Below are 27709 nucleotides of genomic sequence, written 5' to 3'. Positions count from 1 at the left end.
AATCAAAAATTAAAAAAATGCATATATTAGTTAACAAATCAATTAAAATATATAAAAATGGCACATAATGATGTTTAACGAGAAATAAAAATAAATGCATAACGGTACATTAAAATAATTATACATTTTTTTCTCATTATTAATAGTTAATTAATTTATTATTATTAAGATTACTATAAATTAATGAACGTGTATAAGTTCATCACATTAAATAAGTTATTGTATTCTTGAGCGTGTTGTTTTTTTCTATACACAGGTGAAAAGAATATGTAATGAATAGAAATGTTGAAATACTAATATTGAAATAGTGAAAGATTCAAAATTATATATATTTATATTTATTGGAAAACGTTAAGAATTCACATCAATATTACTTCTATTTAGAAAAATTGTTACAACATAGCATTATATTCATTATATTTGTTTTAAAATCAGAAACATTAAGTATGGTGAATTAGAAGTAAAAATAAGAATACATTTCTTTGTTCAATATCAATATTATTAATATTATAACAGTTAATTTCCATAAAATATGATTAATATTGATTTTATACATTTTCAATCTAAAAATATTACCAAAATATATAATAGGTTCGCTGAACTATTAGGTTACTTACTTATTATTTATTATTACAATAACACATTGTGACAAAGTAAATTATGCTACGTCTTACAAAACGGTTTAATCAGCTTGTATGTAGTATCTCACCAGTCTTTTTACAAGAATACTAATAAAATTCAATTGTTCAGATTCTTTCTATCAACACACAGAAAACATTTAATAAAAATTATATAAATCAACTTTTTAAATTACGACTTGTTAGGATGTTTTTCAGTTACTTGGAATCTCTGTAGTGACAAACTTAGAATACATTATTTATTCATATATATAATTCCACAAGAAATAATAAAAGTTTCATTACTAATAGCGGAATTTAATTAAAAGAGATGTTACCTAGGCCTCAGATCCATCAACGATTTGTTAACTTTTTGGAGGCAATTTATTGGAGTTACTAACTTATCTTTATTTCTTGTTTCTATAATGTCTGCTACTAATATTACTTACTATACAAGATCAATATATTGTTGGACAAACATCCAAACTCTTCTTATTGAAGGTTAGATTTACAAATTGAGTCAATTTAAAGTTTTCTTATCAAACAGAATGAAAAAATTTTCATTTTATTAAATACTAGCTGACCCAGCCAACTTTGTACCGCCTAACAGTCATTCTTTATTTTTTGTTTCTTAATACTTATTCTGCTATTCGGGACACCGGGGCGAGTATATAATAATAATAATAATATTTTATTGCACTAAAAACAAAGAAACAATATTTACAAAAAGACAATAAAAAAGTGTGTAAATGGGGGAGTGATTGTGCAAACGGGGTGGCCAAAGGCTGCGGAAGCACTTACGAAGGCCATCCCTCCCACCCTACACACTGCGGAGCCGAAAGACAGGATGCCCCTAATCTCTTTATCAGGGGCGGAGCACACCGACAAATTTGAAGATATACTGGACAACCTGTATGAGCAAAATCTGAAGGGCAGTGCATAGTCCACAAATTCCTTGAAGCAGGAACTCAAGCCACTGTTCAAGAAGCAAAGAGCAGGCAACATGTGCGTGTGGATTTTGCCAGGCATCAGCGGCGTTGCGAAAGCACCTCGTTGGTGTCGGCCGGCTATATGTGGGGTGGGAGGTAGTTGAAGTAAACGACTACGTGGGGGTCACTTGCTGTCGGAGGTGCCAGCAGTTCGGCCATCCAGAAAAGTACTGTCGGTCAAAGGTGACCACAAGCGTGAGGAATGCGTGTCCACAAACACCAGCTGCGCCACTTGCAAAAAGTTCGGGCGAAAGGAGCATAGTGCCAATGCGAGGGAATGCCCTGCCCGACGATACGCGGAGGATCGGGAGTTACAAAGGATCAATTATGGATCGAGGCGATCATCACAAATTTAAGTTCGGGCTGTTAAATCTCCAGGGCTCGGCGGCCCTGGTATTGCTCACGAAGGCTTACAGATCTGTCATTACCGCAGCGTTACCTGTGCTAGCGGCACCTCTCCCTGCTGATCTGGAGGTCGTTCGCGCAGGAAGAGTCGCGCAGGAATATCCGGGATTGGACACAGGCAAGGAGCGCAACTCGCGGAAATATTTTATTACCAGGGAGATCTTTACTCAGTGGCAGGAAAGGTGGAGCTCGAGCGCGGACGGGAGGGAGCTGTATGCTTTCTTCCCTCGGATCGCCGATAGGATGTCTTACGTGTGGATCGAACCGGACTACGTTGTGTCGCAGATTTTGACTGGTCATGGTTGTTTTAGGTTCCGCCTTCATAAGATGCGGCTTTGCGAGTCTGCCGAGTGTTTCTGCGGGCATGAGGCGGAAACTCGGGACCACGTACTGTGGGATTGCAGTTTATACGCGGAGGAGCGCCACGAGATGCTGACTAACTGGTTAAGGGTCGAGTCTGGCCCAGTCTACCACGGCGACCTGGTGGCAAGCGCGGAAGGAGTTAGGCGATTGCGAGCTTTTGCGCATATTGCGCATGGCACCGCAAGAGGAAGGAACAGGAAACTTGATCCAAGTCTGCTCGGACGCGAAGGGATGGCTGTGTGTCGTCAAGCCCCAGAAAGGGGAGAGTTGACAATCAAGGGACAGGATATAGAAATTTGTAGGAGTCAAGAATCCGCACTGGGAAAGAGCTTTTACGCAAGTACCGTGTGGACTCCAATGTTTCGGTCCGTATGCCCAAAGGGCGGGTAGGACCATGGGTGGTTGGTGGGTTGTCCCTATCTATTAGCGGACACTAAGCTGGTACTCAAGATCTCGGTGCAACCAGCGAAGATCGGAATTACAATCGACAGCATTCGGCCATGCGGAAACGGAGGTGTCATTGTGCAGACCGGGTCGGCCAAGGCAGCAGAGGCGCTAAGAAAAGCCATCCCCCCACCCTGCGTGCAGCGGAGCCCAAAGACAGGATGCCTCTCATCTCCTTGTCCGGGGTTGAGCACATTGAACGGTTCGAGGACGTCGTGGAATCTCTGCAAGAACCAAACTTGGCAGACACAACTTGGAACCTGGCTTCGCTGGGGAAGGAACTGAAGCCGCTGTTCAGGAAGAAGCGGGCTGGAAACAGGTGCATGTGGGTCTGCCAGGTGTCGCCAGCGCTCCGCAAGCACCTTATTGGGATTGGACGAGTATACATAGGGTGGGAGGTCGTCGAGATAAATGACTACCTGGAGGTAACCTGCTGCCATAAATGCCAGCAGTTTGGCCACCCGCTGAAGTACTGCCGTTCGAAAACAACCACCTGTGGGCGTTGTGGGGAAGACGGCCATGACAAGGGGGAGTGTAGGGCCGCCAACGCTTGCTGCGCCACGTGCAAAAAATTTGGGCGGAAGGACGCCATTACACATGCTACAAACGCCAGTGACTGCCCGGCGCGTCGGCACGCGGAAGATAGGGAGCTGCAGAGAATAAGCTATGGATAGTAACGCCAATGGTTTTACGTTCGGACAGCTTAATCCGCAGGGGTCCCAGGCAGCCACGCTGGAAATGCCGGCCATCGTCGACGCCCACGCGCTCGACCTAGTCTTAGTTCAGGAGCCGCACGTCCCGCGAGACGCGGCTGCGGACCTTGGCCCAATGATACTCCTGGCAGGCGTCGATAGTAAGGCGGCCATATACATAGGAAGAAGAGACGTCGCCTGCTCCATACAGCTGCACCTGTGCACCAGCCACTGCGTTGTGGTGCACGTTTGCCTGAGCCCGGCAGCGTCCTCGTTTTATGCAGTGAGTGCCTACTTACTTTCCCAAGACATTGGCCCTCACTTACAACATCTTGGGCGGGTGCTGAAAGTACTACGAGGACAACGTGTCGTCGTCGGGGTGGACTCGAACGCGCACTCCCCGATGTGGCACTCCCTCCCCCGGCACTACATCGGTCGGGGTGGTACAGTATCCCGACAACATGGTGCATTCACTTTGCCCTGACGATAATGCGTCCACGGACACGATTCACCATCGTCAGGTCCGATTGTTGGCGGCCTGTTCTCCCGCTGGTGCAGATGCGCCCCCACCCTCGTGCAGAGATCTGGAGAGGATAGTTAAGGAGCTAACTAGGTAGGTTCCTTGCGCCGGGTATCGATGGGATCACCGCCCGCATTGTTAAGCATGTGTGGCTCTCAGCTGGCTCCGAGCTAACGCGTATTTTCGGACTATGTGTGGAGGAAGGAACTTTCCCAGAGGTGTGGAAGGACGGCAGGCTGATATATCCGTTTGCCAGCACGGGTTCACCGGGGGTAAGTCAACACTTACCGCCCTACGTTCCCTTCAGGAGGTAGTGGCCGGCAGCACATGTAAATACGTGCAGGCCACCTTTTTGGATATCTCTGGAGCCTTCGACAACGCATGGTGGCCCATGATCCTTGTCAAGCATCCACGACCATCTCGGGTGCGAGCCGGAAGGGCCCACGCATAGCAAGGGCCGGGCTGTGCGTAGGAATACGCACAGTAGTCTGATGGGGGGGAAACCTCCAAGTCTATCGGCACGCTTCGGCGAGACATACGAGTGCTGAGGGCGAACCTTGTCGACCGGGCTTGCCTCCCGGTCGAGCAAGAGGGTATACACTGACGCAATGGAATATAATAAGAATATAGTGGACCACCCCGTGTGGAGGCTGCTCCGAATGAGGTGAAGCGGAGATGGCGCGAAGAAGAGGCTCTTTTATTAGCGCGCACGGAGACGCAGCTGACAAAGGATAACGGTAATTATACGGGCAGAGACCTGCACGCTCAACTACCCCAGCTCCATCGGACGCTAGAGGCGGTTAAGGCCAAGCGACGGGGGACAGACTACAAAGGGTTGGTGAAAACCTTCCTGGAGGAGCTGTCCCTCCCCGCGCCAGACCCTATAGCGAGCGGGTGCCCGTGCTCTGACCTGCACTCCCAGCCAGCGCAGCTGACCCGCGTAGAGGTATCCTCTGAAGACGTGCCGCCCGCTGGTGAACTGATACCTGTAGTCCGAGCGAATATCAGTCCGAATGCAGAGCGGACTTTGTCTAGGTTGCTTAAAGTAGCCGAGGAGCGAAGGAAGCGATGCGGGCTGGGAGCGAAGACTGCGAGGCGCCTCCACCGAGACACGTTACAAACAGAAGAAGCGCTAGAGATGATTTCTAGCCAGAAGCGGAGACGAATTGAGTATGCGAGGGTACAAGAGCTGTTTCGGAAGAGTACGGGTCGAATAGCAGCTGAAATCATTACCGGCCAGAGCCGAGGGGTTATGCACAGTCTTGCGGAGCTGGAAGCCCATTGGCGACAGGCAAGCAGCGGGTGCCGAGGAATCGTGTCTTGAATCGCTGCGGCAGCCGATCTCGGTAAACGAGGTTAACGCTGTCAAGGTCGACCTGGAAACCGCGCCTGGTCCGAACGGTTTCCGTGCGGATGAGTGGCGTTCAGTTCCCATTCCCGTGACGGCAGAAATTATCAACTCCTGGTTGATGTCTCCCAGGCAACCGAGTGACTATCGGCCGATCTCGATTGCGTCAGTGCCACTCCGACACCTCCACGCAATCCTGGCGCGCAGGCTGCTGGATTGTTGTCCACCCGACACAATGCAAAGGGGGTTTGTCCATACGGACGGGGGACGATATCGGACAACAGACTCAGAAAGCTCGATGTCCAGATCCACGGCGCGGTGAAAAAGTGGCTGAGGCTACCGGCTGATGTGCCTCTTGGTTACTACTACGCATCCGTTCGAGACGGCGGGCTCGGCTTGCCTTGCTTGCGAACGATGGTTCCGGTCGGCTCGCCGAGTCGAGTTGGCCAGCGGTTGCGGTCGCCGCCAGAACTGACATGGTTCGAGGGAAGCTGAAGTAGGCCAGGAAGTTGCTCAGCAAGTTCGGCATTACTAGTCCCGATGACACAACATCCGTGGCTAAGTTCAGACCTAATCGGGTCAAAGGGAGGAGTGGATGTCATTCTGGACACACAGGTAGTCTCAGGCAGCAGGCCGCTCGACGAATCTCATCGGGCTAAAGGTAGCAAATATGGGAAGAACGAGGAGCTAGTCGAAATAGTCGCTGGTAGACTAAGACCGCTTGCGGGGAGTGTCCAGACGACGTCCTGCACCATTTCTTGGCGCGGTGTATGGAGTGCTGCATCCCATTGGGAAATGCACACACTCTTGGAGCTTGAGCGTAACGTTTACGGCGTAATATCGTGCCCCGTTATAAGGGGGTCACATATGAACTGAAACAGGTTCAACCAGATGATGAGTACAACCACGACGCGACGCCGGACTGAATAATAGGGGCCCTGTGGAAACGGGTGCTGCACTCCCTTGCACCTCTCGCGGTAACTTTTTGCGAGGCCCTCGTTGCCAAGAACTTTAGGAACAAGCTCACCAAGTGCACAATGCCATAATACCCAAACGCTGAGGGAAGCTAGAGGGCGATTTGGTACTCCCGAGTATGCCTGTTGAAGGGGTGTTACTCATTCGAGGACGAAGCGGGTGGCGTAATAGCCAAATGCCTCGTCATCTAATTAGCGACGCGCATGAATGGATTAACGAGATTCCCGCTGTCCTTATCTACTATCTAACTTCGCGTCCGATCGTCGTGGCGAACGGACGTGTGCACCTGCTCTCACTTTTACAGTGCGGGGATTTGCGGTTATCAATTCACGGACTACTGTGTTTTTAAGTGTTGTGTGTGCATTGGTGTGGTACAAAGGATTTTTAAAGGTACTGTAACAGTTTCCAGTAACTTATAGCGCTTCAGGCAGAGGCACGGAATATTTAAGGCGTACATAACCTCAAAGAGCACGTGGTGTGAGCACGCGGCATTGGCACTGACATTTGACGTCTCGGTTGACAGCTGTCAGACAGTCCCTGTCGTGGCGGTGTTGCCACTGCTCAGCTGTCTAGTCAGTAACAGACACTTGGCAAGTGTCTGGCATGGCGGATAACGAGGAAGACGACAATTTTCAGAGGGCGCTGGGGAGGTTTATGGAGGCGGGGGGTTTTACACCCCGGAAGTCTCTGGCGCGCCAAATCAATTATGGAGGCGGTGAGGTCCAAGACTAGTAAGCTCAACAAAGAAGAGATTGCTAGCATTGGTGCCAACACTGAGCGGTTAACCGCTATCGTGGGCCTGCTAGTTGCCTGTGTGGCTGCAGCCGAAAGGAGAGCTGAGGAGGCGCAAATGTGCACCTGCACCTGTCGGGTTCGTTCCCCCTCCCCAGGAGCCACCGTCGCAGACTTATGTGGCGACTCTAAAGCTGGGGGGAAGTCAGGCGACACGACCCGTCCCAGTGCGCCAAGGACCAGCTGTGGCCGTGTATCCCGCGGAGGATCAGCGGGAGAAGCTCAAGACCGCCGCGGACACTAAAATGGTGCTCAAGACTTCTGTACAACCAGCCAAAATTGGCGTAACTATCAGCAGCATCCGCCCGTGTAGAAATGGGGGAGTGATTGTGCAGACCGGGTGGGCAAAGGCTGCGGAAGCACTTACGAAGGCCATCCCTCCCACCCTACGCACTGCGGAGCCGAAAGACAGGATGCCCCTAATCTCTTTATCAGGGGCGGAGCACACCGACAAATTTGAAGATATACTGGCCAACCTTTATGAGCAAAATCTGGAGGGCACTGCATGGTCCACAAATACCTTGAAGCAGGAACTCAAGCCACTGTTCAAGAAGCAAAGAGCAGGCAACAGGTGCGTGTGGATTTGCCAGGCATCAGCGGCGTTGCGAAAGCCCCTCGTTGGTGTCGGCCGGCTATGTGTGGGGTGGGAGGTAGTTGAAGTAAACGACTACGTGGGGGTCACGTGCTGTCGGAGGTGCCAGCAGTTCGGCCATCCAGAAAGGTACTGTCGGTCAAAAGTGACCACATGTGGGCGCTGCGGAGAGGACGGGTACAAGCGCGAGGAATGCGTCTCCACAAACACCAGCTGCGCCACTTGCAAAAAGTTCGGGCGAAAGGGTGCAGGGGAGCATAGTACCAATGCGAGGGAATGCCCTGCCCGACGATACGCGAAGGATCGGGAGTTACAAAGGATCAACTATGGATAGAGGCGGTCACCACAAATTTAGGTTCGGGCAGTTAAATCTCCAGGGCTCGGCGACAGCCACGATGGAGTTGCCAGCCATCTTTAGCGACCACGCGCTCGACCTGGTACTAATTCAGGAACCGTACGTCACGCAAGACGCGGCTGCGGACCTTGGCCCTCTTATACTCCCGGCAGGCGTCGACAGTAAAGCGGCCGTATACCTTGGAAAGAGAGACGTCGCCTGCTCCATACAGCTCCATGCTCGGTGCGGGAGGACTGGAGGCACCACTGCATGGTGTTCCACGTGTCTGACCCCGCCAGCGACCTCTGTCTACGCAGTGGGTGCCTACTTTCAATACTCACATGATATAGGTCCGCACTTACAACACCTTGGGCGAATGCTGGAGGCACTCAAGGGGCAACGGTTGGTGATTGCTGTGGACACTAACACGCACTCACCGATGTGGCACTCCCCTCCCCAGGCACTACATTGGTCGGGGGAGCGCGGTCACGCAGAGGTCCCTCCTCTGCGTGACCCTATGATAATCCTCCCGGATTATCATAGGCAGGATTACCTATATCATAGGCAGAGGCCTCCAGGTGGAGAACCTACCGGGGGAGCCACCCACATTCTGGACCGTAAACGGGGAGTCGTACATTGATGTTACGCTGACGTCGGGGGGTGTTCACCTGGGCTACTGGTGGGTTAACACAGGGGCCAGTTCTAGTGGTGTGCGCAGCCTGGGCGTCTCAACGTCGGGCTTGCGCGACGTCATCGGGGACGACCTTCTCCTGCCGGCCGTGGTCAAGGCCATGACTGGTAGCGAGACGTCGTGGGACGCGGTCTCATCTTTCTGCGAGGCAGTGGTGCTCGAGAAGGAGTCGGCGGAACGGGCGAGGAAGGCTTTTGCCGAAGTCGCCATCCGCCGTAGGAGACCGGGTCGCCGGAGGGCGGCACACGATCGCCGCCTTCCACCCTAATGTGCCAGAGGGCGGTCAGCTTGGGGAAGCTGGCCGCCTACCAACCTGGCCCGACTTCGTCGCCGACTTTCGTAGGTGACGGACGTGTGCGCGCGGCTCCGCTCTTTTTGCTAGATTTTCGTGGTTTTTCTCGATTTTCCGAGCTTTTCCGGGTGCTTTTCCGCATGTTTCAATACACGAACTACTGAGTGATAGTGACACAGTTTTAGTTTTAAGAGTGCTTTGCAGTGTTTGGTGACAGTGACACGTGGTTTGTGGTGTGCTTTGTGTGGTGGCGTCCCTTTTGGGCGTTTAACCACGCAGGCAGGTGCGCGGGCGCGTACTACGCGTCCTGCAAGGGATATTGGACCCATTTCTAGGTTAGTGCCCTAGTTCTAAGTTAGTTGTAATCTAGCTTATAGGTTATGTTGCACACGAGGCGCGTGATAAGCACGTGCTCAGTTTGACAATCATAGACTAGAACAGTGGTGGCAGTGACAGCTGTCAGTGGTGCTGTGTTGCCAGCACAATGGACCGGAAGAAGATGGATGAGGCGGCGGCGCTCGAGGCGCGTGTATCGCGAGTGGCGCGAGAGGCCCGAGAGGTCCAGGAGGTGAGAGAGACCCTAGAGGCCCGAGAGGTCCAGGAGGTGAGAGAGGCCCTAGAGGCCCGTGATGCCAGGTTAACCAAAGGCCCGAGAGGTCAGGGAGGCGAGAGAGGTCGGAGAAATAGAGGAGAGGCTGCTAAGAGAGCGCGGCAAGCTGTCGCCATTCACAAAGGGCGGGCTTGTGCGCACGCCCCCCAAAGGGTTTGGCTCGCTGGACGCCGCGCCCCCTACGACAGGATTGGCTGTGCCGACGGGTGGGCGGCCGCATGCTCGGCCAATGACGACTGAGGTGCCAGCCGACGCACAAATGGAAGCCGATGCACCGATGTTGAGACAGGAAAAAATACCTCTGTCTTCTCCGGATCAGGTCGCGGACCAGGTGAAGCGCCGGCAGATTACAGCTGCTGAGCCGGTGGCTGTTCCAGAACCTGACGCACCAAGGACTCTACCCGACATCCCAGTGGATCCTCTCATGGAAGCGCCGTTGTTGGGAGTCTTGGGCCATGCATCACACCACTCCAAATCCATCATGGAGGCGGTGAGGTCCAAGACCAGTAAATTAAACAAGGAAAAAATTGCTAGCATTGGCGCCAACACCGAGCGATTGACCGCCATCGTGGGCCTGCTGATTGCCCGTGTGGCCGCAGCAGAAAGAAGAGCTATGGAGGCGCAAAGAGGCGCACCTACACCTGTCGGGATCGTTCCCCCTCCCCAGGAGCCACCGTCGCAGACTTATGCGGCGACTCTAAAGCTGGGGGGAAGTCAGGAGACACGACCCGTCCCAGTGCGCCAAGGACCAGCTGTGGCCGTGTATCCCGCGGAGGATCAGCGGGAAAAGCTGAAGACCGCTGAAGACCGCTGCAGACACTAAAATGGTGCTCAAGACGTCTCTGCAACCAGCCAAAATTGGGGTAACAATCAGCAGCATCCGCCCGTGTGGAAATGGAGGAGTAATTGTGCAGACTGGGTCGGCCAAGGCTGCGGAGGCACTCAAGAAGGCCATTCCCCCACCCTGCGCACTGCGGAGCCTAGAGATAGGATGCCCCTAATCTCGTTAACAGGGGCGGAGCACACCGACAAGTTCGAGGACATAATCGATAATCTATATGAGCAGAACCTAGAGGGCTCCGCATGGACCGCAAAATCTCTTAATGAAGAACTAAAGCCAATGTTCAAGAGGCAAAGGGCCGGCAACAGGTGTGTGTGGATTTGCCAGGCATCAGCGGCGTTGCGAAAGCACCTCGTTGGTGTCGGCCGGCTATATGTGGGGTGGGAGGTAGTAGAAGTTAATGACTATGTGGGGGTTACTTGTTGTAGGAGGTGCCAGCAGTTCGGCCACCCAAAGAAATACTGTCGGTCGAAGGTAACCACATGTGGGCGCTGCGGAGAGGACGGGCACAAGCGCGAGGAATGCGTGTCCGCAAACACCTGCTGCGCCACTTGTAAAAAGTTCGGGCGAAAGGGTGCAGGGAAGCACAGTACTAATGCCAGGGAATGCCCTGCCCGACGATACGCGGAGGACCGGGAGTTGCAAAGGGTCAATTATGGATAGAGGAGGCCACCAGAAATTCAGGTTCGGGCAGCTTAATCTTCAGGGCTCAGCGGCAGCCACGATAGAGTTGCCAGCCATCGTCGACGCCCACGCGCTCGACCTAGTCCTAGCTCAGGAGCCGTATGTCCCGCAAGGCCCTATGATACTCCCGGCAGGCGTCGATAGCAAAGCGGCTATTTACATTGGAAGGAGAGACGTCGCCTGCTCCATACAACTGCACCTGTGCACCAGCCACTGCGTTGTGGTGCACGTTTCCCTGAGCCCGGCGGCGTCCTCGTTTTATGCAGTGAGTGCCTACTTCCAGTACTCCCAAGACATTGGCCCTCACTTACAACATCTTGGGCGGGTGCTGGAAGCACTACGAGGACAGCGTGTCGTCGTCGGGGTGGACTCGAACGCGCACTCCCCGATGTGGCACTCCCTCCCCCGGCACTACATCGGTCGGGGTGGCACAGTATCCCGGCGCCGAGAAGAAATGGAATCCTTTATTACGGGGAGAGGCCTAGTCGTCGAAAATCGGCAAGGCCAACCGCCAACATTTGCCACAGCCAACGGGGAGTCGCACATAGATGTCACGCTCACATCGGGGGGGCTTCGACTTAAAGGCCTCTTATACTCCCGGCAGGCGTCGACAGTAAAGCGGCCGTATACCTTGGAAGGAGAGACGTCGCCTGCTCCATACACCTCCATGCTCGGTGCGGGAGGACTTGTGCACCAGCCACTGCATGGTGTTCCACGTGTCTGACCCCGCCAGCGACCTCTGTCTACGCAGTGGGTGCCTACTTTCAATACTCACATGATATAGGTCCGCACTTACAACACCTTGGGCAAATGCTGGAGGCACTCAAGGGGCAACGGTTGGTGATTGCGGTGGACACTAACACGCACTCACCGATGTGGCACTCCCCTCCCCAGGCACTACATTGGTCGGGGGAGCGCGGTCACGCAGAGGAGGGAGGATTATCATAGGCAGGATTACCTATATCATAGGCAGAGGCCTCCAGGTGGAGAACCTACCGGGGGAGCCACCCACATTCTGGACCGTAAACGGGGAGTCGTACATTGATGTTACGCTGACGTCGGGGGGTGTTCGCCTGGGCTACTGGTGGGTTAACACAGGGGCCAGCTCAACGTCGGGCTTGCGCGACGTCATCGGGGACGACCTTCCCCTGCCGGCCGTGGTCAAGGCCATGGCTGGTAGCGAGACGTCGTGGGACGCGGTCTCATCTTTCTGCGAGGCAGTGGTGCTCGAGAAGGAGTCGGCGGAACGGGCGAGGGAGGCTTTTGCCGAAGTCGCCATCCGCCGTAGGAGACCGGGTCGCCGGAGGGCGGCACACGATCGCCGCCTTCCGCCCTAATGTGCCAGAGGGCGGTCAGCTTGGGGAAGCTGGCCGCCTACCAACCTGGCACCCTTGACTCCGCGACGTGCCTAGCAGGCTCCCGCCGCCGCGATTCATGGACGATTCTAGTCCCCGCGTCTCGCGGCCAGTGGCGATCGAGGAGGAGCACCGTGAGGTTTTAGTGGGTATTGGGATTGGCCTTCAGCCGGTCCACGAGTCCCACATAACCCGCTCGAGTCCCCACTCGGGCCGGTATCTGTAAAAGGATTTCCTCACGTAAAAAAAAGGGGCCAGTTCTAGTGACCACAGATTAATAACCTTCAGCTTACAGGAGCGGAACACTAGCGCAATAACTGACAAGGGAACACCGGTCGGGGACCAATCAGGTTTCGTTCGGTTTAATTTTCTTCACGTAGTGCTTGCTTTTCATCAGGGACAGAGTACACTCTTCACCACCCAACCGATGTCGCTGTTAAAGCCAATAGAGCTAACAGCATTAACCACAAGCTCGAAAAAAAAGCCCGCCTGCCTCTATAGCAAAGAAGATTTAGATGCGTTTGCACGTATTGGATAATTGGAGTTGAATGTATTATTCCAGCGCGATATATTTGGTTTCATATTTTTTGTAGTAGTTATTAGTAGGTTTAAGGTAGTGTTAAGTGAGCCTATTTCTGTCTAAAAATAGTCATTACGATACTAAAAAATCCTTGCTGTGTAACGGCTTTCCGCCCAACACGCGTCCCCCCGTGCCCCGCGACATTTTGCTTAAAAAAGTGGATCCGCCGCATCCGCCTGGCTCATTATGCTGCTGAGGGATACCGATCTATAATCCTCCTCAGCACGGTCGCCAAGCTGTTCGAGAAGTTAATCCTCTCACGTCTCCAGTTGCATATCCACCCACGAAACGAGCAGTTCGGCGAGCGGGCATACCACTCTGAGTAAACTACGCCACAACAGTGATCAACCGAAAGGAGAGTACAATAGCAGTCTTCCTTAACGTAGCACGCGTATTAATGTACTAGTGGACCCGGACGCAACTACGCCTGCTTGAAGTATAAGAATATTTTCGCGTCGGTCATATTGTGCCGCCCGTAGGCTAGGTCATTTCGAATCAGTGACATCTCCTTAATTATTTATTAGTATGTTATACAGTAAACTATAATTTCAATCAAGATAAAATGCTAAAAGTGACTATAATATTTATTTTCATAAGGATGAATATCAAAATGTCGCGGTAACGGTCGCGTAGCGACGCGACGGTTGTTATAGCAGAATAAATTGCATGTCAAATTAGAAAGTACTTTAAAATATATTAGTTTATATGTATAATGTAATATAGCCTATAGCACTTCTGAAGAATGCAGCTTTCATACAAAACAAAAACAAAGTAAATCGGACCAGTAGATCCAGAGATCTTAGCGTTCAAACAAACAAACTCTTCCGCTTTATTATCTATATAATAATATAATATATAAAAGGACTTGTCCTCACTGACTGAGGTAAGACGCACGCACAGCCGTAACCGCTGATGGTAGAAACGTTAAATTTGGAAAGATATTTATTTTCGTAATCTGGACATCCACTAAGAAGGGATTTTGAAAAATTTTAACCCTAAAGGGGTGAAATAGGGGTTTAAAGTTTTTATGGAAAAAAATTTGAATCGGCAACGATTTTTATAAAATTTGAAATTTAGATTTTTAACAGAATTTAATTGAACACGTGTTTCATGGTATTCTAGAATTCTCCCCCTAAGGGTGCAAATAAGGGGTTGAAAGTTTGTATAGGTTTTTTTTAAATCGTCACCAATTTTTATAAAATTTGAAATTCAGACTCTTAAACGTATATAATTAAATACATGTTGCATGGTTTTCTAGAATTCACCCCCTAAGGGTGCAAATAAGGGGTTGAAAGTTTGTATGGGAAAATTCTTAGATCGCCACCGATTTTTATAAAATTTAATATTTAGACTCTTAAAAATATTTAATTGAACATATGTTTCATGGTTTTCTAGAATTTACCCCCTAAGGATGCAAATAAGGGGTTGAAAGTTTGTATGGAAAAATCTTTAAATCGCCACCGATTTTTATAAAATTTGAAATTTAGACTCTTAAAAATATTTCATTGAACACATGTTTCATGGGTTATTAGAATTCACCCTTAAATACGCAAGCGAAGCTGCGCGCGTCCGCTAGTATTAGTATAGATTAAGTAATATAATAAAAAAAAAACAAAAAATTCGACCGTGTCTGGTACCCGGGCTTATTTTATAAAGTGTTCAGAGCCGGCACTCCCCCGCACGTCGCGCATGTCATTGCCGCTCTGCTTTGTAAGTGACAGAACATTTTGCGTGAGAGTTGAGAGTGCGAGGTCTAGCAGCGACCCGATCGCTGCCGTTGTCCCAGTCAGAATTTTGTCACCTGCTCTCTACGCACTATACATTGATGACATCACAATGCCCTAGCGAGTATTACTCAACGAGGAATCCTGCAGGTAGTACAAAACCTCACCTTCCGGCGAGTGACGCAGGCACCATACTACGTGAACACCACGCGCCACTCACCGCAACCCAAAAGTAGAAACCCTAGAGGTACACATTGGTCGTCTCGCGTCCAACGTATTCCGTTGCGCCGATGTGTCGGGTCACCTGCACCTAAGGAGCAGCACTCCGCATACCCGGCCGCCCGAGGTCTTCTTCCGAGGGACTTTCTATCCTCCTCCAAATCCGATTCATGAGCAGTCGCCCTTGGTCGTTTAATCTAGGCCTCCCTCAGGAAACCGAGGGTCCAATTCTAATGCCCCCCGCATCTCCTTCCATGTGTCTGCTCTAAAGCAGGTTTTCGCCTGAGACCACGGTCAGAGAACCAACGCACTGATGTCGTTCGTTTTGGAGTTATCCAATAATTATAATGTATTTCCACGCGAATATTATATAGCAACTAGCAACCCACACGCGGCTTCGCCCGCTTTAACTATTAAATTATTCATATAATGTATGTATGCAAATCACTTAAGATAATGTAAAAATTAATTAAACCCTAATGCAACTCGCATTTTTGTAGTTCCAATAAGAATTTTCCAATTGTTTTAAAATAAACACAAATAAATAACACAAACAACAGAAAACTTAAACGAGAGAAATTATAAACAACACTACCTACTATTCTCTTACCCAAAAATACTTAAACGAAAGATATAACCAACTATGTCGCGTAGAAATACATTATAATTATTGGATAACTCCAAAGTACGTGCGATCACTTCTAAATTTACTTTGCCGGGCGCAGAACTTAGGCATTCTTTCGGCCATCTCCGTACTAGCTCCAAACGACATCAGGGCCTTGGTTCTCTGACGGTTAATGCTGCCAGCTCTATTGGCTTTTACAGCAACACCGGTTGGGTACGGAAGAGGGTACTCCGTCTCTGATGAAAAGCAAGATATTGTAACAACTTCTAAAGTACTTATTAAAATGAAAAACAGTAAAAGACAGTTTTGACCTACATTAAATGGCCAACGTAACTAACATACTTATTTATAGGCTGAGAGTAAGGGATAAGTGAAATTTGAGGAGATACAGCTGATGTGTCAACGGCGTGATGTGTCAACAATTAAATGCGTTTTTCTCTAATACTATTCACAATTTCGAAATAGTGTAAAAAGCAAATTTTATCTTCGTTTAACGTAGAAAATTAATAAAGAATTTTAAAGGATAAGGATTAATACTATTATGGAAAAATATCCCTCACAATAAAAAATACATTGAAATTACTATTTTTAGACAGAAATATGATCACTACAGGTTATTCTTAAAAGATATGAATATGCTGTCGCTGACTTTTTTGTAGATCTTATTAAGAGGAACAATACTCCAGTACATTATTTTCATGTAGTGCTTACCATTAAAGCAGCGCATGCGCGAAAGTGTCTCAACGGGTAGGACTTTAGACATATTTATCGTATTTATGTTAATTTACATAAGAATGTACAAATAATAAACTATATATAAACCTTCCCTGAGAAATACTCGATCTAATGGTGAAAACCGCATCAAAATCCGTTGGGTGGCTTAGAAGAAGCAGAGTTGGAAAGGCCAGACCGACGCGAAATCCGACTTTGTTTTATAAGATATAGGAAGGAAGGATAAACTATTTACTAATCATATAAATTACTATTTTTTTTGTTATATTATGAGTTTAATTGTGCTGATTTTATGTATCCTTTTTTTTAGGTTTTTGTTTCTCTATTTCTAATATGTGAATATGTGTGTGTAATTTTTATTTTTTTAATACTTATTCTGCTATTCGGGACACTGGGTCAGCTAGTAAGATAATAAAAAAAAAATAAAGTTGATCAAATCATCAAAAAATGATAGGTCAGTTTCTTATTTTAATAGAAGCTAATCGTAAATTTGTTTTTTTTAGAAAATATGAGAACATATTCTTTGAGATTCCGAACAAAAAAAATGGTAACACATTAAAAAAATATATGCTATACTACTACTACATACATCACACCTCTAAATAAAAAAAAAAAATGTTAAAAAAATCAAAGTTAAAAACTCCTACAGTTCTGAGAGTTGTAAGACTCAACGCCAGAAAAATTAACATAACATAACAACACATAACATAACCACATGACATTTCCCGTAAATGGAAATTATATCTAAAGATATGTCTTTAGAAAAAATCTGTTTTATTTTAATACTTTAATTTAATTCCTTCATAAAAAAATTACAGTATAATAATTCTTAGGTATACAAATTACATTTCATTATTTCCTAATAATCTATATCGCATCTTTAGAATTATAGAGACCTTTTAAAAATATCAAGTTTTGGGCAAGGTCAAATAAAGATGTGTACAATTACGTTTTTGTTGAAAAATTGGGCTTACAAAATCATTTTAGATGATAAAGTAGTAAATGCTTTTTTAATTAACTGTTGATTTATTTATCTATGTATATTTTTTCTTTCTCAATATCATGGTGTTTTTTTTATTAGGTCACTATAATTCTAAAGGTATATATATATATAAAAGGACTTGTCCTCACTGACTGAGGTAAGATGCACGCACAGCCGTAACCGCTGTGCGTAGAAACGTGATACTACTGAGAAGGGATTTTGAAAAATTTTAACCCTAAAGGGGTGAAATAGGGCTTGAAAGTTTATATGGATTTTTTTTTAAATCGTCACCGATTTTTATAAAATTTGAAATTCACTCTTAAATAGATTTCATTGAACACGTGTTTCGTGGTTTTTAAGAATACACCTCCTAAGGGTGCAAATAAGGGGTTGAAAGTTTGTATGTAAAAATCTTTAAATCACTACAGATTTTATAAAATTTTAATATAGACTCTTTAAAATATTTCATTGAACACGTGTTTCATGGTTTATTAGAATTTATTATTATTATTATTATTAGGGAGCAAATAAGCAGGCGAAGCTGCGCGCGTCCGCTAGTTAAAGAATATAGTAATTGCCTCAAATGGGAACACAACCCAAAACCAAGTTACATATATATATTAATAATAATAATACTATTTATAATAACCTATATTTCATAAGGTAGTTCCTGAGATTGGTGAGATTGTACTATATGTGCTATAAGTAATTGTTAATATATTATTTTAAATCTTATCTTGGTTATATCTTCAAAGGCTCCTCTCGTACAACACCGCATATCTGTAATATAAATAATAAACAAACATTATTATTTATGAAAATTGAATAATAATCAGCTTCACGCTGTATCCCACACACAGCAGGGTAGGCAAAAGGAACCTAGTGTTAAGACACTCCGTTCCCCACTTTTTGCCAAATTCTAGAGATATGGCGAATTAGAAGAATAGAACTGATACATAAATGGAAATATAAATTTAAATAAATATTTCATCTTCCCGAGTGGGACCCACACCCAGTCAGTTTTACATTCAAACTATTTAGTAGTATTAAAGTCAGTAATAATAATTTATCTTTACGCCGTACCGACTGGATTCTGGAGTCTACGTACAGAAGGGATGGGGCGTAGAAGTGGGATCAACTTTTACTTACAACAAGATTTGTCACAAAAAATTTAAAAACACGGGACAAGCGGTCGCCCTTCGAGAGTTTCGATCAAAAATTGAAGGTGTCGGTGTCAAGTCTTTGTGAAATCCAAGCTTGGCTTAGCCAGAGCCCTTTCATCTGATACCTCACTTTGAACTAGCGGCTTTAATACCAAATTTTACCTCCGTTTTAAGGCTGTTATTTTTTAGGATTTAACCACAAATATATTGATTCAGATTATTTAATGAACTAGTACTACCTAGCTATGCTAGCTTCAACCGGAAGTGCCCTATTAATTTTTATTCACTTCATAGTGCGAAAAACTCGTTTTTTGCGATATAAACGGCCATGATTTTTTTTTGTTAATGTAAAAGTACGTTTTTTTCAGGAAATCAAAGGATCGTAGATCTGATATGTGGTTTAAATTTCAACTCTATATTTCCAAGCGTTTCTGGGGTTCCTTTTTTCCGATTCCGATTTTTAGATACGGAACCTTAAAAAACAATATTTACACGAACATATCTGTTCAAAGCTGAAGTCCAGGCCCCTCAGAAAATATTTCAAGATACGCTTAATTAGCACAGCAGCTAAGGGAAGGCAACTTCATTTATCATGCACCATCTTACTTTCAATACATTATTATCAAACGTGTGTATACAATATAAAAACCGATGAATATATATTTATATACGTACTAGCGGACGCGCGCAGCTTCGCTTACTTATTTTGGGGGCGAATTCTAATAAACCATAAAACATGTGTTCAATGAAATATTTTTAAAGGTCTAATTTTCAAATTTTATAATAATCGGTGGCGTTTTAAAGATTTTTCCATACAAACTTTCAACCCCTTATTTGCACCCTTAGGGGAAGAATTCTAGAAAACCATGAAACATGTGTTCAATTAAATACTTTTAAGAGTCTGAATTTCAAATTTTATAAATATCGGTGCCGATTTAATTTTTTTCCCATACAAACTTTCAACTCCTATTTCGCCCCTTTAGGGTTAAAATTTTTCAAAATCCCTTCTTAGTGGATGTCCAGATTACGACAGTAAACATCTGTCCAAATTCCACGTTTCTACGCACAGCGGTTACGGCTGTGCGTGCGTCTTACCTCAGTCAGTGAGGACAAGTCCTTTTATATATATAGATTATATTTTATATCCGTATTTTATACGTATTTATATTAGTTGTATACGTATTTTATGAAATATCCACATAATATAATAAGAGAAAGTAATTATGAATAAGGTTACCAGATATTCGCGGCGGTCGTCTCGCCCGCTCCCGTCCCCGTCGCTCTCTGTAATAAGCAAAGTAAACAAGTGTCATTTTATTTGTTGTATTATTTAATGTGTTCAGTTGAAGTGACTCATCAATGGTAATTAAATTGCATTTTACATTAGACAACTGATTAGATGAGACTGAACCACATACTAACCATCCAAGCTTAGTTTCACATAGCGTAAGGGTACATTGACCTTGACCTAGCTTTATGCGCTGAGAGCCTAATAGGTCCCAGAATACATCAGCACCTAATATCATATCAATCCCGGCAGGTGAATAGGTCGGGTCCGCTAAGCAAATAATAATATAATAATAATAATAAAGCATTTTATTTTCCTATAAACATAAAATTCTACACATTTCACAAAAATAAACATCTTACAAAAATAAATAAAATTTACAGTAAAATTTACTACATACATATTAAATTGGAAATATAATTTTCACATGTTATTATTATTTATTTATTTATTTATTTATTAGTTTCTTTTTTCTCTTTCTTTATATATATATACATGTATTTATTTTTTTAATTTTTTTTTTATTTTATTTTTTATTATTATTTATTTATTTATTTTTTTTATTTTATTTATTTTAATTATATATAAGCTTAAATTATAGGAACCTCTTGGTGAGTATAGGCCTCCTCCATTTTTCTCCATGTTTTTCTATCCTGTGCTAGTCTTATCCAGTTTTTCCCTGCAATGAACACTATGTCATCTGCCCATCGTTTTTGTGGCCTGCCCACTTTTCTTTTTCCTTGTGGGCCGATCCATTTAGTGGTTTTGAGAGTCCATCGCTGGTCAGTGGATCTCGTGGCCAGCCCAGCCCCATTTTAGTTTTAGTGTTTTGTACAGTGCATCGGTCACTTTTGTCTTTTTTCTTATTTCTTCGCTTTTGACCTTTTGGATTTTTCTTGGGTGTAACATGCTTCTTTCCATTGCTCGCTGGCAGGTTTTTATCTTATTCTTTATTGTGTTTGTTACTGTCCACGTTTGGGAGCCATAGGTCAAGCAGGGGAGAATACAAGTGTCCATTATGATTTTTTTCATATTTAATTCATAGTTGCCTTTTAATATTTCCTTATGAGCCCAGTACTTGTTCCAGGTGCACGTGATTCTTCTGTTGACCTCGTCTTCGTTATTTGTTTTAAGAAATGACACTTGCTTTCCTAAGTATAAATACTGCTCTACATACTCCAGTTCGACCCCTTCTAGCGATATTTTACTTTTTGATCCATTAGCCATTATTTTTGTTTTGCTGAGGTTCATACTCAATCCCACTAGTTTGCTCTGTTTGTTTAGTTGTGATATCATATTTTCTAGTTTCCTGGGAGTCTCAGCGAAGATTGCGATGTCGTCAGCAAATCTCAAATGGGTGAGGCGTTCGTTACTGATAGGGATGCCGTCAGATGCCCAGTTCAGTTTAGAAAAAACGTCCTGCAGAACAGCTATGAACAGTTTTGGAGATAATGGGTCGCCCTGCCTTACACCTCGAGCTATTCTGATCTTCTCGCCTCGAGTTTCTAGTTTTACTCTGCTCACGCTATTCAGGTAGATGTTTTTTATAGTTTTTATTATTCTTAGGTCTATATTACAGTTGTGTAAAGCTTCCCAGATAGAGCTATGATAGAGACTGTCAAAGGCTTTTGTATAATCGATGAAACCTATATACAAATTCTTGTTAAATTCTAAGTGTTTCTCCATTATTTGTTCCAGCGTATGGATATGATCTATAGTCGAGAATCCAGGGCGGAATCCTGCTTGTTCTACTGGTTGCTTTCTGTCAATTATTGAGCTAATTTTGCTTAGAATTGTAGATGTAAATAACTTGTACACACTTGATAGTAGGCTAATCGGGCGGTAGTTAGTGATTTCCAGAGGGTCCCCTTTTTTGTATATTAGTATTATGTCTGAATTCAGCCATTGCTCCGGTATCATGCCTGTTTTTAGTACCAAGTTAAATATGCAAGTGAGTGGTCAGGTGAGGAATTTGGCTCCTTCAATTAATACATCACTCTTTAAGCCATCGGGTCCTGGGCTCTTCTCTCGTTTCAACTTTTTAATGTTATCTAAGACATCTTGTTCCGTTATAATAGTCGTTTCTTCGATGTTGGTTTGTAAGCTATTTGAGTGTAACTCTGTGAGCGTGGTTATGTTTTGTGGCTCATGCGAATATAGAGCTCTGTAAAATTTTGTGGCGCAGGATATTAAGTCTTTTCTTGATCTTGTTTCTTTTTGTTCGTTCTTAAAGCCCTTAATCCAGTCTGTATGAGTAATTAGTTGCTTGTAGGCTCTTTTTGCGCTTCTATAGCGTGTTATGCTATTTTCTATTGTCCTCTGCCTGTGCTGCTTGTAATCGTTTCTTATTGACTTGTTGGCTTGTTTGTAAAGGTTTGATAACTCTTTTTTCATCTTGCGTGATTTGTTTTCAGTTTTTATAAGTTCAGTGCGCCGTTGGATCAAAGCTTTAGTTGTTTCACTGAAGAAATAGCAAGTATGTTCGTTTTTCTTGTCGGCATTATCTGATTTTAAGCTGTTTCTTAAGTATAGTTCGAATTTATTGTAGGTTTTTTGTATGTCATTTTCGTCGAAGTTGGCTAGGTCTGTAATGTTCGATTCTAATTTGTGTAGGTATACTTTTATTTCTTCTTGTGATGTCAGTGACGACATTGAATTTCGATAGTTTCTTCTACACTTTTTCGGACTTTTTAAGTTTAATGTTGCTCTAACTATTCTATGGTCTGATGGGAAATCTACATTGCTTAGAACCTCTATGTTTGCAATATTCTGAGGGTTATTAGATGTAATAAAATCTAGTTCATTTTTTGTTTTTTCATCTGGCGAAATCCATGTCCATTTCCGATTGTCTTTCTTTTTAAAATGAGTGTTCATGATGGATAGTTTATACTCAAGAGCATATTGTATTAGCCTTTCTCCTCTTTTATTTCTTTTTCCGTATCCGAAATTACCCATGATAAGGCTTTCGTTTCTTTTCGGCATTCCTATTTTGGCATTGAAATTACCTATTACCATAATGTTGTCGTGACTTTTTAGTAAACTGTTAGCTTCTTGTAGCGTATGATAGAATTTTTCTAAGTCTTCGTCATCTGAGTCTGCGGTCGGTGCGTGAACTTGAATAATTGATAGATTTGTATCCCCGAACTTCAGCTGAATGAGTGCGACCCTTTCCGATAGGCCGCAAAAGTTAATGATGTTTTTCTTATATTCTTTTCTGATGAGAAATCCTACCCCATATTGACCCGGTGTTTCCCCTATATAACATAGTACATGTGTATTGTATTCTTCTATTTTGCATCCTGTTCTTCTTATTTCCGCTAGGCCAAGTATGTCTATGTTTACGTTCCGTATAGCATGCATGAGTTCCATGTACTTTTCAGTGTTAGAGAGTGTTCTGACGTTGTATGTTGCAATTTTTAAATAATTATTTTTATTTTTGGGATTTTTCATTTTTTGTTTTGGAGTATTTGGAGGGTTTTGGTCTTTATCTTCCTCGGTGACCAGCCGTCTTGGAAGATGATTTTTGTTTCTTAAATATATTCCTTTAGGTTTTGTATTCGTATGTGAGGAGGGCATTGGTTGCTATAGGTTGTGTTTATTGTGGCTATCGTTATCTTGTTTGTGTATGTTGTTGACATTTTTGTTAACTAGGAAGTTCAGAATTCCTGGTTTTAGAGCTCCTTCCGAGATACTGTTTGATCTGCGTGCTACTGCGTTAGACTGATGGCCTTGTTGTATTTTGTTCTTCTTTAAAGGTTTTGTATTGTTACTGGTATCACTTAATTTTTGAGGTATAGGTACAGCTGAATTTGAACGTGACCTTTTATTGTTTGGTTTGAGTATAATTAATTTATCGTATTTTATTACTGCTCTATTGCCTTTTTCGCGTTCTTGAATTGCTTGATTGTTTAGTTCCCTCCTTTTTTCTAGTATATGTTTTGGATAGTCGTCATTTATATAAAACGAAGTATTTTTCAAAAGCCTTTTCTGTTTAAAAATATTAATTGTTATGCCGAGAGTTAAGAAAGTTGCAATCAATGGGCGCGGCTTGTCTCCTTTTCTTCCCACTCTTTTTATCGCTTCAAGGTCTCTGTTTTCTAAATTTGTGGAGAGATGATCGCTTATAAATTTAATTAAGTTGTTTTCTAAGTCGACATATGATGTTTCCTTCTCCTCTATACCAAAGAAGACAATATTCCTTTGCCGTGCTTGTCTTTCTATAAATTGAATTCTTCTTTCTTGGTTTTCCACTCTTGCATTCAAGACTTGGTATTTTTCTTCCCAAATCGCGAATTTCTCATCAAGGATTTTGTTTAAATTAAGTGATATTTGCTCCGTTACATTTTCACCGCTTTTTCTTATCTCAATTTTTTGTTGATTTAGTTCTTTTTGTATATTAAGTAGTGCATTCATGATATCTTCCATGGCTCTAATTGATTCAAGTGGTGCCCTCTTGTATCGATAACCGTATTACTTCGACGCTTAATATGGATTAATGGGTTTTTGGTGAACAAAAAATTTAAATACGGCCTCTAGTGACGAGTTGCTGTACTTGTATGGTCAACAATTAGTCTAATTAGAGTTAGCTTTTTCTGTTTGATCACAGATGGCGCTGATTGGTCCGACCGTTATTGATATCTTCGTTTTGAATATTTGATATTATGTATATTTTATCTTTTCAGTAAATAATTGTTTTCCACTGGTTATTACACCTTAAGTGTATTATTACTGACCTTCTGTTACCAGTGTTGATGCTATTTAATCCTCAGATTTTTGTAATCCTTTGTTTTTCAAATGTGGTAGAAGCCCAAATATTTTGCATGTTTTCTCTTACAGTTCATGGATTTCCGATTCACAAACACTAATCCTGGCGTTTCTCACTTATATTCACAATAACACACAGTCTTTATTACGTTCTATTAGTTAATACTATTTTTAATTTGCAAGATAACATTGAGACGATGTCACTAGTTGCACGGTAGCGCCCTCACTCGTCGCCGCGAAGCAAATATTGGATGGGAATTTAAACTGCGATAAATCTAATTGCTGAGATGGCACGTTACTTGTAATTGATGAATAAAATAAAACATTGCAAGCTAGTAGTATATTTATTATTTAATGATTTTATTGAAACTGTGCACATTTTACTTACATGTTAACGCCCATTAAGGATTTATCAATTTCAGATATATATGTATTTAACTTACTGTATAAACGTTCCGTCATAATACGTGAAGTGCCACCGCTGTCGAGAATAACGCGAGCAATCATTTCACGATCATTCTTATCACATATTTTAATAAGTGCAGTAGACAGCAATACTTCATGCTGAGCGCATGGGAGCGGTGACGTAACGCTCGTTGACAAGACGCTAACCTGTCGTTTACCTTTCTGTTTAGTTTTATAACCAGACAAATGAATTTGAGTGTGTGGGTTTTCATTTACATAATTTACACCCTGACTTTTGACATTGATACGCGTTATGTCCTTTATGAAAACAATTATAACATATTTTAAAAGTAGATAAGACTTGTAATCTCGCATCCATGCTCAATGAAAGAAAATCAGAACAATTAGACAAGTTATGTTCACCGGTACACTTAGGGCACAGTTTTTAGATGGAAAAGATAAAGATGGAGTAGGCAACGGCTCAACATTTTGGTACGAAATCATAGCTTTATATCTTCAATAATAACTTATTGATTACTGTTATTATTATTATTAACTGACTATTTAATATGGTTAGATTCCAGTTTCTCTAATAAGTCAGTGCGATTACGAATGAAATCAAGAAGTGATTTTAATTTAATTGGCTGTTCCTTATCTAAACGACCTTTGAACTCCTCCCAGTCACGGAATGCCTTTGGATCTAACTTTTGAGTAATAATATAAATCCACAGTGTATCCCAGTGCTCCGTGGGCTCCCCAAGGGATCTTAATGCATGAATATTTTTGTTTATCTGATCAATTACACTTTTAAAAATAAAGGAGGACTCTTTATTTATTAACTCAATTTGAAATAAAGCTCAGATGTGGTGCTGAACTAATAAACGCTTATTATCAAACCGCTCACACAAAAGAGTCCATGCAGTGATGTAATTCTTCGCTGAAAATTCAATTGACTGGATGACAACTGCAGCGGTTCATTCTAACGAAACACACAAGTAATAAAACTTGTCTTTAACAACACAGGTGAAATACTGAGATTCAAATGATACACATTCCTGTTATTGTATATCTAGCACATCTAATCTAAACATTTAAAGTTTGTTTGAACTTCATCAAACTGATTATAAACAGTTTCAATCTTACCTTAATTATAATTCACTATTATCGGAAGCCGTCAGTGAAGCAGGATCCAATGAATTAATATAACTGAAGAACATTGTCAGCCGACCCTTATAGCTTTCGCATCTCTTAATGAATTCCTTTTCTTCAGGCATTATGGGAGATAAGTGTTATCACCTGGAATTGTTTACAGTAAACCCTTAAATTAAAGCAATTCCTACGTAAACAAATAGAAAAAGGACATATAACAATATTTATTAATGAATGCTGTTAAACCAAAAGAATGAAAGTTTAATGAACTAATGTGACCAGTAAACTGTATTGATAAATGAATGTCTTACTTGAGTGAATATTATATAGATTTGAGTATATTAAATTTATAAAAATTACAGTATTTATAATATATTTCTCAAATCTTACTCAAAAATGACTAAACTTCACCAATTACCTAGTTACGTGAACAAATTCGTGTTTATGACACGTGTAAAATTAACTATTTAATTTTAATAACCTGAAACAGCATTAAATTTAATTAAATACCTTGCGAGTGATGGGTTGTATTAAGAGAAACACTTAAAGGAAATATCTAAAGAATACTTCTTCAAATCGTGATATGATACCCCGTGGACCTTACTTGACCTCTGCACACGTTGACAAATATTCCCTTAAATATTCTTGAAATTCTTTAATTAAATAGATTTTCCTTATTTCTCCTATTTCAGATGGTGTTCTCAACATCCAGGTCAATTTGGATCATGAATACTTCAAATCGTGATATGATATCTCGTGTGCTTACTTAACCTCTGCACACGTTGACAAATATTCCTTAAATTCTTCTTGAAATTCTTTAATTCAATTGATTTTGGTTAATCCCAGACGGCGTCCTCAACATCCAGCTCGATATGGACCATGATTATACAGGATTAAGAAGGATGGAAATTAAATTCCCTCACAAGGGAGCAAAAACGGACATGTTTATTCCCAGATGCAACAACAGCAATATTGACAAACAAAACGTCAAAAGTGACAGACTATTAAAAACGCCTCATAAATTACAAATAAAATGTTGCTAGTTAAAAATATAATGGGCGTTGTTATCTATGATTTGTAATAAAGTTGCATTATAATTATTTAAATTAAACCTATTATTTGGTCTTGAACAACTCTTTTGTACCCAAATAAAACTGTAGCACTGTGCCCCTGCGCCACGATTGGCCTCAATCATTAATAGATTCTTAAAATAACTTAAATAATAAAATACTTTAGAAACTGCTCGAATGTTCTTATACTTTATAGAGGACCGATGACATAGCACGTGGCGGCTATTTTGAAATTACAATTGGAAATGAAATAAATAATTGTCAAACACTAATCTCATGGAATAATCTAGAGAATATTTAAGTATTTGTAGCTTAGTTATTATAAATTGAAATCTTAACAATTGCAATTAGCATAGTCCGCCATTAACGTAGGTAGGTTCTGATAAAATTAATGCAATATGTTGTATTGCCAAACTAGAGATGGGCGTTATCGTTTTTTTCCGCTAACGGTTATGAAACCGATA

The 27709-nt window shown here is 43.2% G+C and overlaps 2 protein-coding genes and 1 long non-coding RNA gene across 3 annotated transcripts; all 3 read right to left on the bottom strand.

Moving 5' to 3' along the window:
• LOC146534955 (uncharacterized) lies at window positions 1-27371 on the bottom strand. The gene is made up of 4 exons (XR_014878404.1): window positions 26686-27371; window positions 26170-26322; window positions 19807-19853; window positions 1-18186 (listed from the first exon to the last, which is right to left on the bottom strand). It is a non-coding gene; the product is annotated as an uncharacterized LOC146534955 (long non-coding RNA).
• On the bottom strand, window positions 20741-24282 carry LOC146534956 (uncharacterized). The gene has a single exon (XM_085192495.1). The coding sequence runs from the start codon at window positions 24280-24282 to the stop codon at window positions 23440-23442; it is 843 nt and encodes a 280-aa protein (XP_085048621.1). The 3' UTR covers window positions 20741-23439.
• LOC146534957 (protein CFDP2-like) lies at window positions 21817-23226 on the bottom strand. Its single transcript, XM_085193361.1, has one exon. It carries the CDS (start codon window positions 23224-23226, stop codon window positions 21817-21819), a length of 1410 nt encoding a protein of 469 aa, XP_085049487.1.
• Window positions 27372-27709: the final 338 nt, after the last annotated feature.

The sequence above is a fragment of the Heliconius melpomene genome, chromosome 11, assembly GCF_056956725.1.
Source record: "Heliconius melpomene rosina isolate 202511_hmr_F chromosome 11, ASM5695672v1, whole genome shotgun sequence".
Lineage (NCBI taxonomy): Eukaryota > Metazoa > Arthropoda > Insecta > Lepidoptera > Nymphalidae > Heliconius > Heliconius melpomene.
Note: the sequence above shows the minus strand (reverse complement) of the source record. Positions and strands in the feature narration are given on the sequence as shown.

Bases quoted from the DNA above. Each gene is read 5' to 3' on its own strand.
- LOC146534957 (XM_085193361.1), bottom strand. From the start codon at position 23,226: ATGGAACTCATGCATGCTATACGGAACGTAAACATAGACATACTTGGC.
- LOC146534956 (XM_085192495.1), bottom strand. From the start codon at position 24,282: ATGGAAGATATCATGAATGCACTACTTAATATACAAAAAGAACTAAAT.